At 49.9% G+C, this 13,600-nt stretch overlaps 1 protein-coding gene across 2 annotated transcripts in view; it reads right to left on the reverse strand.

The window, feature by feature from the left end:
• Positions 1–13,600, reverse strand: part of LOC133358335 (integrin beta-5-like) — a 58,323-nt gene that overhangs the window by 42,250 nt on the left and 2,473 nt on the right. For both annotated transcript variants that reach the window (XR_009757048.1, XM_061576606.1), the window contains exons 2-8: positions 13,144–13,247; positions 12,221–12,452; positions 10,655–10,904; positions 9,828–9,996; positions 7,302–7,463; positions 6,133–6,228; positions 3,484–3,573 (exon numbers count right to left, since the gene is read on the reverse strand). Coding sequence is in view for 1 of the 2 variants with exons in the window: in XM_061576606.1 (XP_061432590.1) it covers positions 3,484–3,573; positions 6,133–6,228; positions 7,302–7,463; positions 9,828–9,996; positions 10,655–10,904; positions 12,221–12,452; positions 13,144–13,247 (1,103 nt within the window). In the remaining variant the exon portion in view is untranslated. The remainder of the gene's footprint in view (positions 1–3,483; positions 3,574–6,132; positions 6,229–7,301; positions 7,464–9,827; positions 9,997–10,654; positions 10,905–12,220; positions 12,453–13,143; positions 13,248–13,600) is intronic.

The raw sequence follows: 13,600 nt of genomic DNA on the forward strand, positions 1-13,600 counted from the left end.
ACGCCAACCGGCGTTATCCAACCCCATCACCTCTCCATGACACACAAGTCACATTTTGTCAAGTGAATTTCCCCCTGCCATAGGAATGAGGAATTTCCACCACCGGCTGCGGGTTGTAAATTGCACACGATCGGCGACGAATACGTTTTCGAGCGAGTTAACCGCTTCCATTGTCTGCACATATATAAACATATATTTTCACACACACACCAGTGCCGCCGACTCTTTTTACGGTATTATTACGATTACACGCGTTCTCCCGCAGCAGCCCCAGAACCGAGGCTAAATATACTCCGCAGGAGGAACCATGGAGACGGGGGGGGGGGCACCGCGCACCACACAAGGGCAACACTGTCGCTCCTCCGCACAACAACAAACATCTCCCCCGGGGCCGACTGACTTCGGAGCGCGTTGCCCGTTCCTGTATAACGGCAAGGCCCAAAATTTCTAACGGTCGCGCACATCGGGCGGCCGACTGAGTGGCGGTGGCGGCGTTTACCGCCGATCCACCGCTTCCTACGAAGTGGCAGCTCACGAGACGCCGGGAGGCACGACGCAGCCGCAATATTGGGTCTGTCTCAAGAAGGGTCCCTGCCAAGTCAGGGATATAACTGCTGGTGGTGGGGGGGGGGGGGGCACAAGCTGTCGAAGGTGGTCTTAACACCAGGGACAGACGGCAATCATAATAATGACGGGAATAAAGGAAATCGATTTTGACACATTCGTCAAAGTTGAGTTTGTTATTGACGAATTTTTTCAACGGAAATACGTATGGAATATTTGTGCCTGCGTACTACGCTGCCAGCTCATAATCGTAATAGATTTTGTAACGTAGCATCTTTCGTCAAAAAGATGACCACAAAAGTAGTTCAGAGGATGATTCGTGTTATCTCGTATAATCATGATCATCGGCCATCTGCTGCTGGATGAAGGCCTCCCCCAAGTGGCCAACACTTCTCATGATCCCGCAATGTGATAATCCGCCTAGCACCTGCACGCGAACCGATTCCATCGCTCTATCTCCACGTAAATCTGCTCTCCCAAGTAAATCACATGATACCGTTTGTTGTTTATCGCTACGTGACAAAACGTTTCCCACTTTGCAGGTTTGCAAAACCACTTTGGAAATAAGTTCCGTCAGGTTTGCTTATCCGGGCCATTCTCCTAACACATGGGGGGGGGGGGGGGGGGGGCGATGCGTTGCTTTGCCAGACTTCGGAATAGAGTTGGCACAATTGGAAGCAGAAAAAACTAAATTAAAATAACATTTGCTCAGAAAACACACATGAAAAAATATGGGAAAATGAACGCGATTCTAAAGTAACAGGGTTTTGATGACCACAGCGTGACGTGGAGAGCAACCACCCCCCCCTCCTCCCATCCAACGCAACAGCTGTTTTTAAACACCGAGGCAGCGAGCAGCTGACAGCAGGGTGGGTGCGGCAGTCCACAGTAGAAGGGGGGCTGCTGTTTTTCCAACAGCTCGCATAGCCCGCAAGACTTCCTTAAGTCTCCCCGTCCGTCCACAAAGGGGTGAGGGGTCACCGCGACTTCCAGTTGGCTAGCAACAAAAGCGCCCCCCCCCTGCACCCCCCCCCCCCACTCTTCGGGAAGATGCGACGATTGCACAGCGGCCACGCGGGCTGAGATCCGCCGGTCAATAATTCTCTGCACTGCTGCGTAACAAACCCGCGCCCCCCACGCCCCCCTCAAAACGTTCACGGAAATTGTACAGTGACACCTCGGGCGGCCGGACAGAGAGCAGGAGCAGCTGCGGTGAGGTCAAGCCGAAAAGTCTGGTGGCGTGAAGAGTCCAGATAGCTGCGAATGAACATGAAAAATGTACCCAGAAGAGAAAAAAATTGCAACCGTCTGTATATGCCCGTGTGTAGTGCGCGTGTGTTTTACCGTATGGACTAAAAATAAAATAACTGCAGAGTACTGTGCGTTGTCTACTGTGCTGGTGATTTGCTTGGTTCAGTGGTTGAGGGTACATCGGTCTCCCCCATCCCCCACAACCCCTCCCCTCCATCCCCCTACCCTTCCCCATCCCCTCCATTCTCCACTACCCCTCCATCCCCCATAACCCTCCCCTCCATCCCCCACAACCCCTCCCCTCCATCCCCTACCACCCCTCCCCTCCATCACTCCTTCCCCCACCACTAATATATTGAGTTTATTTAATACACGCTTAAACACGAACATACATGTTTTAGACATTATACACTACACTATACAATGTGTTGCAGTGCATTCCATTACACATCATCGATTGTGTATATTAGTCTAAGCAAATATCACGGACAATATTTAATTATATTTCTTATTTTCTTCCATTGGATAGACTGTGGATTTTTTTTATTTTAATAATTTTTATTGGCCAACACAGTCGAGCTAAGTGCGAATTCCAGGTAGCCAGGTGTTCCAATTGTCAAGTACTCTTTGGTTCTTCCGATAAAGTCACGTAGGTAGATTTATTATTATTATATTATCCTTTTTCTACCTACGTGACTTTACCGAAATAACCAAAGAGTATGGATTCCTGCAGTCACGAAAGCTTCAAATCAAGATTAATTGTCAAGTGTTTTACCCTATGAATTGTAAGAATCGCAATTCATAGTCGCTCGTAAGAAGGGATCCGATGAAAGCACACGTCCGTAAATCCAGGTCACCCGTATTACCGTTCCCATTTCTCGCTAACGACGAGCACAATCATTGACAACTTTCGCTCGGAATCGCATTTTCCATGCCACAGTGGGCCAGCAGCAACAAACTCATGCACACTGCGCACACAGGCACAGAGGCCTCTCTCTCTCATCCGAAACAAAAACGCTTGCCACAAATGAACCACGATACCTCGCCGATATGGTCAAGGGGCGTGTAAACCATCGCGCAAAATCCGGTCATCCTCGCAGCAGCAGCGGCAGCTTTTGCCGAGCCAATCGACACAAAGACGGTCATCACATCGCGCGCTTAACTACCTCGCCCGTTATGCAGAAGGTCGTGAGTTCGATCACAACCCGAACGCCCGTATATTTGGAGTTTGTATGTTCGCACCGTGGTCGCGTGGATTTTTCTCCGGGTCCTCTGATTTTTCCCTCTAAAATGTAAAAGCATGCGTTTAGAGTGTTTGGCTGCTATAAATTTCCATGTGATAAGCCACTTTGTTAAGCTATCGTTTGTGGCCAGGTCGCTTCTGAAAAAAAAAGCTATAAAACTCAGCAGGCATTAACTGGTAAAATAAAAAGTTTAGTTTAGTTCAGATGCGCTTCTGCGGCCGTCTGGAACACACTTTCTTCCAATATTGGGAAGCGACTGGGAGCTATCCCCTTTGAAATCTAGATTTAAAACTAATATCTTCAGAACTGCTTCTTGCGTTTAGTTTGTCGTCCTCCGCCCCGCACCTCCGATAAACACGGTTGGCTACGCACGGTGTGAAAAAAGTTCAATACACAAGCGTGTCGAGTGGTGTGTGGTACGCACGTTGTACGCGGATACGATGAGCTCGATGACATTGCTGGAGTCGTTTGCGAGGATCCCAACTGTGGCACCCGGCAGAAGCTCCGTGTAGCTCTACAAAGACAAAGACAAAAATCCCCCTTATAGCCTTAACAGACTGTAGGGGCAAGTGCTGTTAGCGAGCACCTTGTAGTTCTACGCACGCACAGACACACACACACACGGCACTGTCGTTAGCTATTCACACATAGTGCAGACTTTACAAATGGATCCATCGACACCGGTACAAGCTCTATTCTGTTCTTGCGTATGATGAACAACGCACCCAGGAGATAAACGCCAATGTCAAGCGAGGTCTGCGAGCCACGAGAGGGTTCGTGTGGTATTTCTGCGATTCCACCTCCCCTTCTCCTCCTCCCTTGAAGGAGCGCTGACGACAGTGGTGCTACGACATGGGTCCGTGGTTTGGGTTGTGTGGCCACAATCGCACGACTGACTGTGACTTGTCCATTCGTGAAGGAGATGTGCGCGTCGGCCTGTTGATGCTGTGATGCCGTTGATGGTCACAACACCAGCAGTGTCTTTGAGGAGGAATGTCAAAGCCAGGAGTTTGCGATGGTTGGGGTCTCGAATCATCTGCTTGTCCTGTTCCAATCTGATCGTACCCGTCACTCCTAAATTGAGATAAAAACCCCTGAGTGCTTGCGCACGCATTTTCCAATTCAATTGAAACCGTTCATTTGAATCCGGCGTTTTATACATCGTGTAGGATGCCCATGCCAATCATCGATCGCGTGCAGCGTGTAGCGCTCCAATTTGTTATTTAACAGGAGGAGATCTAGGGCATTGGCAAGGCCACGGTTAGGCGTGCCGCGGTGGTGGTGGTGGGTCCGTCTGGAAGCCTAAACCGTAATCCATTCGCCGTGATTTGAAAAACGTGGTCGCAACAACGACGCCATTCATTTGCACCCTTTTAATACAACGACGGCGCGCACGTGAATATAATCCATTAGCACGAGGAGACCTAAGCTACTGCGGATGATGCCGAAAGCCCTTCACCCCCCCTACCACACCGATAATACCCCCACCCACAGTCTTATGTAACCCGACCCCAGGAAACACCAGCGCCTCCACACCATGAGCTGCTGTTGAAATGAAAGGCACGATACACCTGCCTCATCGCCCACCACCGTGAACAACTCAAACGAGGTTCAAAGAGGACTTAGTCCAGGACTGACTTTATGAAGACGGCTGCCTGTGGCCTTGTCACACCGGGGCGTGGGGAGGCCTCGTCGGAACTCGGAAATGAAACGGACCGAGCCTGGACGTGCTTTGGACGGATGACCACCCACGCCGAATAAAAAATATGAACAAATATATACACAATGGGCGATGTGTTGGGCAATGGCCCCTCCTTCAGAGCACACCAAGAAAGGAAATTGCCTGAAACGTCGTCCTATAATTATTGCTTTTCGTTTGAAACAGTGTTACTGATGAATGCGTAGAATTTCCACGCGTTATTTGTGCTCGTGCACCAATGCCATCGCAGCATCGCCAAATAATTTGCTTAACCGTGCACAAGAGGCTGCTGCGGAGCTACGTGGTGGGCATCAAGCATTGTTGTAGTGTGCTTATATGCTCCCGCGTCTACCCTGCCCACACCTTCACAAATCCGCAATGACCTTCTGACCTTTGAGACTGTGCTCAGCAACTATGATTAAAAATTATAGATTTGAAGTTTTCGTGACTGCAAGGATCCATATTCTTTGTTTTTTGTTTTTTCATTCATACGCTACAGTAATTTTGCTGGAGCAGTCACACCTGATGACGGATGCTTGTGTTGCTTCCGAAACGTCGTGATTTAATTGAGTTGTTTTATTTTTATATATTTTGTTTTCACCTACGTGACTTTACAGAAAAAACCAAAGAGTATGATTTAAAATAACAATGCGGTCGACATCTCAATCTTTTGCACAGAAGTAGGGGAGACAGGCCATTGGAAAGAGGTGAACGCAACGATGAGAGGGAGGCTGGTCGGGATTAACGACGCAGATGAGAAGAGGGATGAATTGAAATACAAATGTCATGGAAGACATTGGGGTGGACAGGGAGTCAGTTATGAGAGCAGCGACTCGAAGGCAAATGTCAATGTGCACTTCAAGGAAATAATGTATTGTCATTATTAAGTTTGCCTGCCTCGCCGAGTCTCGACTCTTTATCAAGAGGGTCCTGTCAAATTTGCACAGCAGACAACGTTGCTTCTGCTGTGCGCGTGATCCCAATTGAGTCATTAGCGGGTGATGTTTCAGCATTGGGATGTGTGGTCAATACCAGTTAGGCGGCATATTACTAACAATGGGAGAAAAACGGTGAACTCGGAGGAAACCAAAGCAGAACACAGGGGGCAGAGAGAGAGCGAGAACATACAAACTCCGCGCAGAAAGGTGCCCGAGTCGAGAATCGAACCCCATGTCCTCCTTGCTGTTGGGCACATGCGTTACCACTGCGGCACCCTGCCAACATGTACACAGAGGAGTGACCACGCACGGAATGGAGAATTGGGGGGAGAGGTGGTGGTGGTATCTACAAGTGGCACTGACCACTGAAGGAGAGAGGCCACGTGGAGGGGAGCAGATTAGAATAACACGCGGACCAGAGGTACCCAGACCTTACCTTGTACAGACCAAAATATGGGGTGGTCACGGCAAAAATTAAGTTGATGTTGTTTTCGGCCAACTTCTCACCGAGGAACCCCAGGGAGGGGTAATCCTACACAGAAACAAATATCTTACGAAAAAATATAGAAATGCGGGAGCATGTGAAGCTCATGCAGCAGCAATATTTAAGTGAATGAGCATGCATCACTGCCTCCGGCTGGCAGACAGTAATAAGTATAACCCATAAAAACAAAGTTTTTCACTCTAAATCCTTTATATGCGCGGCGGCTAGAGTCTTCTCGTTCTCTGGCTTGAGATGGCTGCCACCTATGGGTCAGATGATTGTCTGCAGTATTAAACAATTGGTAATTAAATATTTAATTTGTTTTCCCTAAAAAATGTAAAATTTAGGAAAAAAATTTTCACGAACATTAATTGTCTCGCACAACGAGTCTATGTGCAAAATGTCAGCTCGATTGGATCACGGGAAGTGGGTTAAAAAACGACCAAAAGGTTTGCACGGTCGTAAGCAAGCAAGCAAGCACGCAAGCAAGCGAACTTAATATAAAGGATTAAAAAACAGACCTGCAGTCAACCGTAATTACAATTAGAGCAGCATTATTACGACGTGATATTATAACCAAAATTACGTTCTGATTGCAACACATTACGAAGTACAATTGTACTTCACCACAGGTCTGCCAACTGAACCACGCCGACACACACTCCAACCGCGAGCAGACACGGCACCAGATTAGCAGACAGTCCCAACTCTGTGTGTGGGCACGGCACAAGGCTGTGGGACAGCCGAGCTGCGTGTGTGTGTGTGTGGGTAGAGCACAAGGTTAGTAAATGATAAATATTTAAGTGGATGATGCACCGAGCTACCGGACCACCCCAATACTGAGTGGGGTAATGCAACAGGTTGGCACAGGCCAACAGTGATTGGGTACTGCACCAGGCTGGCACCTCCGATTTCACACCTCCGATTAGCACGACTTGCTACGTACGGTGCCAAAGAAGTTCAATATACAGTCAGACTGACTGTGCGTAATGTATCAGGTTGGCACAGGCCAACTGTGTGGGTACTGCACTAGGCCTGCACAGGCCAACCGTGAGTGGCTAATGAACGAGGCGGGCGCAGTCCAACCGCAAACAATCCAACGGTGAGCGTGGGTATCACACCAGGATGTCGGCGGCCGAGTAGCTGTCATTGTTGTCGAGGTGGCAGTGCCCGTCGTGGGGCCGCAGGACCCCACCGAGCCGGCCGTCCAGCGCCAGGTGCGAGGCAGCGTCGGTGGCGAACACCAGCAGGTGAGACGCCTCCTTGCGCCAGCCAATGCGATCCTGCCGGGGCACATTGGGCACATTCCGCGATTGCAGGACTCGTCCAACACAAGCTGTTGGGGCAAGTGCTGTTAGCGGAGCTCTTAGGAAGGCGAGCACGGCGCACGAGGGCATGGTGTGGCCAGCACCATGCCCGGCTGCCTTTGTCTCCCCAGTGTTTTATAGATGACACCAGGTACTCATTTAGGGACAAGTTTACCGACAGAAGGCAACAAAACTGGTTCAGGCAATCGCCACGAATGATGGCACAGCGCGCGATTGTGCCACCACTCCTCACATCTAGCACCAAAGACAAAGATCCCCCGTATAGCCTTAACAGACGGTTGGGGCAAGGGCTGTTAGCGGGCACCTTTGAAGGCCGGAACGGCACGCGAGGGGGTGGGGATGGCGAGCACCACGCCCGACCGCCTTCGTCTTCCCAGTGGCGATGTTAACACACTGCACTAGGTACTCATTTTAGGCCGAGTCGACATAGGGGAGGCCCAGACCAGTTCAGATAATATAATCGTTACTGGTGTTGACCGTGAGCGGCAATCAAACTCGGGTCGCACGGCTCGCAGACTTAAACTTGGACGTGTCGTTTAAAAAAAAACTTGCCGTACGCTCGGGAGACACTGGCAGACCAATGTCCCAGAAAACTCTTGTGAATGAGACTCACCCGGGTCTCTTTCAGTTCTCACCACTGGGTTAAACAAAAATACACTTTAAACTTGAATTTGCTGCCAAATGAAATTGTTGGCTTGAAGGCATCTCCGCAAGTCTTGCGACGCAAGTGCTTGCTTTTGATTGTGGTTTGGAACGATTCGTGTAAGGATTCAATGATTCTCGTACTCAGGATACACGCGTAAAAATTGTTTCCATAAGAGCCGGTTATTTGAAATGTATGAAAAATGACATGCTAATTGCAAGAGAATGTTGCCTGTTGGCTACTGAAAATAATGAGAGCAAAACAGGATGGAACATAAGAGATGGAAGAAGCAAGCCAAGACGGAACAAATCGGAACCCTGAATTGCGACAATTCATCAAATCGCATCGGGTCAGCGTATAATTCAACGCCTCATTATAAACGCATTTCAACCCTACTGCGATCAAATGGAAGTTATGAAGATGCACTGAGCACCCACAACATTACACAGCTCGTGGAGGTAGTATTGGTACGCGTTGAGAAGAGACTAGAGGGGGGTATAGAGATACCACTGGCGCACGGCACAAGGAGGAGAGTTGGACAGGCGGTGAGAGATATGGATGCGGTGAAACAAGATACGATGACAGTGGATGCGATGAAAGCAGAAGAACGAGGAGAGAGCCACACAGAGTAAGAAGATTCCAGCAGCGGCCCCAACGCATTAGTGGGACTTCTGGATGAGAGTAAAATGTAGGTCAATGGGAATGATGTATGTACAGTAAAACCTTGGATTGCGAGTAACTTGGGCTGCGAGTGTTTGGCAAGACGAGCAACATTTTTTTGATAAATTTTAACTTGATAAACGAGCGAGGTCTTGCAATACGAGTAGTACGTACAGTATACGCTTTGTCTACCGAGCGTCACGTGATCACAACTGAGCCAATGGTTCTTCTCTCACTCTCACTGCGGGATTGTGGGTAATCGTCTCCCATGCTCGGTCTCAGTGGGCGTGCCTCACTCGTATAGTCAACATCCGTGCGAGCGTAGACTGTTTACTAAAGTGTTGTGACCACGTGTGTGTGTGCGTAAAGCATTTTTTTATTTTGTGTCCAAGTGTAGTGGCTGTTCTTTAGTAACTGTACTGCAACAATGGGCCCCCTCCTCCTCTTCTCTCTCTCATCTCCCTCACACCAGCCACGATTAAAAGTAATTAATACATTTGATTACTTTATATTAAATAAAAATAATAAAAATATAAAAAGGTATTTTGGATTAATAATTTTTACGTAAATATTTTTGGGTTGTGGAACGAATCCATCGGAGTTTCCATTATTTCTTATGGGGAAATCCGCTTGATATACGAGTGCTTTGGATTACGAGCACGTTTCTGCAACGAATTATGCTCGCAATCCAAGGTTTCACTGTAGTATGCTCCGTGCACACGACAGGAGTGACAAACAGAGAAAAAGGTAAGCAGGCCGCAAAACATAATTAAATACCAAATTAATTATTCATAGAAGTCAGATTCATCACGCTTGGGAAAGGCAGCAAGAACACCAAGAAAAGCGTCCCAGACCACGCCAAGATAAGGCCGCACGAGACGGGACATTAAACATTGACCTGGCGAGTGAACATCATGCGCGTGTGCGTGTGTGTGTGCGCATCGTGGTGACGTCACCGCCACTTAGTGGCGAATGGCGTTGTTGTTGTGTGTAACCGGCACTGCTGCGCAACGCACCCCGCACACCGCGGCCTGCATGATGGCATCGAAGCCACCCTCCGGGGCGTCCTTGTTGCGGGAGACGTTGAGACGCTTCACCTCCTCGTTGAAGCGGTCCACCTCGTCGGTGAGCGAGAGCAGGTGGCGGAATCCGAACGACGGCACGCACTTCGGGAAGCGCTTGTACCTGCTCGGTGAGAGCATGGGGCAGCGGGGGGTGGGGGGGGGGGGGAAGGTGCCACCTGTCACTCAACCGAAGTGAGAAGAGCACGGCAAATAACGTGGCTCCGTGGGCTTCGTTTTGTTTAAAAATTCCCAAGATTGATGCGGATTGTGATGTCGGGATGACGTCATGAGACATGGTATCCACTCAGAACTATTGGAGGGCAACTTTGGGTCATTTAAATGCAGGACCAATTTATGTAAACTTCAAATCTAGAATGCGCAGTCATTGTTTGTGGCTCGGCACTAAACGAACAGGTAACAGCTAGAAATTGATACAATGACGCTTAGCAAAACGGACGATATGACGGTAGCTGTGGACGTTACCCCGTATGATGTATCATAGTATATTGGCATATCGTGGCCACCCCACCAACTACACGGAGCCACCGGTCGACCAGTACAAACTTTACTGAAATCCCACTACGTGAAAAAATAATGAAACAAATCGATAAGAGCGTTAACATCCAAGCGTTTGCACGAATTCACGCACCGTGAGGCAGGCCTCGCCAGAATGGGGCATCCTGTTTCATCCTTTGCTCCGTGTCCACCGAGAGGCGTGCACGCGCGTACGTACATACGTACACACCTGCGTGCGTGCGTGCGCACTTGCGGCTTCTCACCCGGCGCAAGGGTTGTGAAGGTACGCCGGCGCCGAGAAGGCGTAGGGAGAGGCCGGTTTGTCAACAAACGAGCCGAAGCCCAGACGCAGGTTGCTGGTGAGCCCCGCCATCTCCGCCGCCAAGCGGGAGCCGAGCAGCTGCATGGTGGCCAGGTCGTCGTGCATGGACAGAGACAGGTCCATCATGTAGTAGATGTCCACCGGGTAGTCTTCCACTTGGCGAACCCGAACTTCAAAGCTCACGGGGTCCCCTGTTGGCGAGGTTGCGAGATCAGAGACGAGTGTTTAGAGCAGAGGGGAGCGCAGACACTCTGGGTATCGTCGGTGTCCAAACGGCCAATATGTATATATCTCTAAACGTCGCAAAGAGACACCAACAACATGTTTAAGTAAAAATTGCACCTTTGACTATTAATACTGGTAGGAACCTCCTGGTTACACTAGCCCACAGGGAATTATTGTATCCGTCCGTCCATCGTGCAGGGAGGGGCTGGGTGGGGAGGGGAGGGTGGGGAGGGGCTGGGTGGGGAGGAGCTGGGTGGGAAAGGGTGGGGCTGGGTGGGGGGTAGGAGGGGTGGGGCTGGGTGGGGAGGGGCTGGTCACCCCGTGGTGCCCTTATAAAACTCAACGTTTAACTTACTCACGCCGGCTTGTGCCCGCCCTCACAGTCGGCCATATTTGCGGAATACACCACGCCGCCGTTGACCCTGGCCATTGACCAAGCAACCCAACGTTCCTACCAGCTCCCTCCGCAGGACAATGTGTTTTTACTACTTGTGTTGGTGAGGTCGTGGGATCACAGACAAGTGTTTATAGCAGGGGGGCGAGCAGCCACTGAGCGCATCGTGGGTGTCTGGACACGCAGAATGTTTAAACGTCGCAAAGAAACATCCACAACGTTTTAAATAAATAAATAAAGATATTCGAGTCATCTTTGACTACTTATCAACAAAGTGACATGTCTACTTTATTTTAAGCTTGTAAACAATGTTCTTTCTAAACATTGCACACATGCACAATGCACCAAGTGATTTCACACACTGGTGAACATAGGGAGATTACCACCGGCTGTTTACTGCCCTTAGCAAGTGGTGGAAATTACATTCTTGTGACAGGGATGTGCAAACCCACAGCCCGATTATTCATAACTTCCCACAAAGTGGTACTCGTTTGATCAACTCTAGACGGATGAATAGCCGAGTCAACCACCAACTGAATGTTTAATGCCCGGTCTTCCCATTGCCAGCTGTACTCCAACCACATAGCACGTGGCCAGACTGACAGCAGCAGGTGCAATGAGATTCTTAATGAGCAAGGTGCGTGCGGTAGAGCTGGGACGTCCACAACCATCCAACACCATCAGGGATAAGACCAGGCCCTTGGGAGCGAAATTTAGGGCCACGGAACATCACGTGCGGGAGCCCCCCCCCCCCCATCACTTCGCATGAAATATAAAATCAAATGCTTTGTATTTCATGTAGAGGCCCGCAAGGCCCTGAACTTGGGGCCCTGGTGCAATTATTTCACCTCTCACCCCGCCCCAACTCTCATCAGACCGTGGACTCACCGGGCCGCAAATTCAGAGTCACGGCTTGCGGCGACTGCTGCACCACAGCCGCTAAACCGCCGCCGCCGCCGCCAGCTGCCGCAGTGTCCAACTTCTCGCTCAGCGGCATATCCTTCGTGATCGACCGCCCGCTTCTGGGAGCCTCGATCTGCTCGGCGGGGCAGCCGGCCTGCAGGAGGCGGCGAACCAGGTCACAGCGTGACAGGCCTCCCGCGGGGCTGCCCCTGAACTCCTGCGCGAGAAGGGAAAGGAGAGTTTAGGCTGAAAAGGGATTTGATCGCCTCAAGTTCTTGGGCTCTTTACGCCCCCAACTTTGGCGCTTAACGGGACGGAACGACGAATCGGAAGTAACGGGCCATACGGGAGGGCGTGTGGCACAGTTTGGCGCCAGCTATCGTAGAGTGCAGCGGTCGTGTCGCTACAGTTCTCTGCGGTGAGTACAACGTCTTTAAAAGCAGCCGGACTACCAGCATGTGTATTCGTTTGCCAGTAGGGGGCGATATGCGTTAAAAAAAACTATTTCACTGCTCAATTCATACTGTTTGGTTCTTTCGGTAAAGTCACGTGGGTATCAAATAAAACAAAATTAATTAAATCACGACATTTCGGGCGCAACACAAGCGTCCGTCATCAGGTGGGACAACCACAGCAAGAAACAATTGCTGAAGTGGGCAAAAGGGCTGCTGCAACAAGAGGCAATATAGGTAAGAGGGGCGGGGGGGGGGAGGAGCCAGCAGCCCTTTTGCCCACTTCAGCGATTGTTTCTTGCTGTGGTTGTCCCACCTGATGACGGACGCTTGTGTTGCGCCAGAAACGTCGTGATTTAATTCATTGTTTTATTTTATACCTACGTGACTTTACCGAAAGAACCAAAGAGTACGGATCCCTGCAGTCACGAAAACTTCAAATCTAGAGGTGCTCACTTCATGTTGGCACCAGCCACAATCCGGGTGCAACAGCAGACATTCCTGGCATGAATCGGCCCCTCCAAACACACACGGATTCGACTCAACCGCTTGTGCGCCACCTGCAAAGAGACACACAGAGCCACGTGTTGATGTTCATCACCATCACAAACTGTAGTCTAGCCCACTGTTCAATCAAGAACAGGGAACAGGCTCCTCCTATACTGTCAAGAACCCTCGTGGCCCTTCAAGAAAACACAATGCAACAAACTCTTGGTACGTGACATCCTCTCATCGCTCCATCTCCACAGTGGTCGGGTACCCAGATAAGTTTGCTCGTTTTGCTGTAAAATCTGTCCCATCTCATGCCTAACTTCCTTTTTTTTGCAGTCGATATTGCATGGGACTATAAATAAAACCGCAAAACACAGCAAGTTACAACAACAGAAATGGGACGAAATGCAGACGCGTGCAA

The sequence above is a fragment of the Lethenteron reissneri genome, chromosome 61 (assembly GCF_015708825.2).
Source record: "Lethenteron reissneri isolate LAM-NWPU_2019-01 chromosome 61, ASM1570882v1, whole genome shotgun sequence".
Lineage (NCBI taxonomy): Eukaryota > Metazoa > Chordata > Hyperoartia > Petromyzontiformes > Petromyzontidae > Lethenteron > Lethenteron reissneri.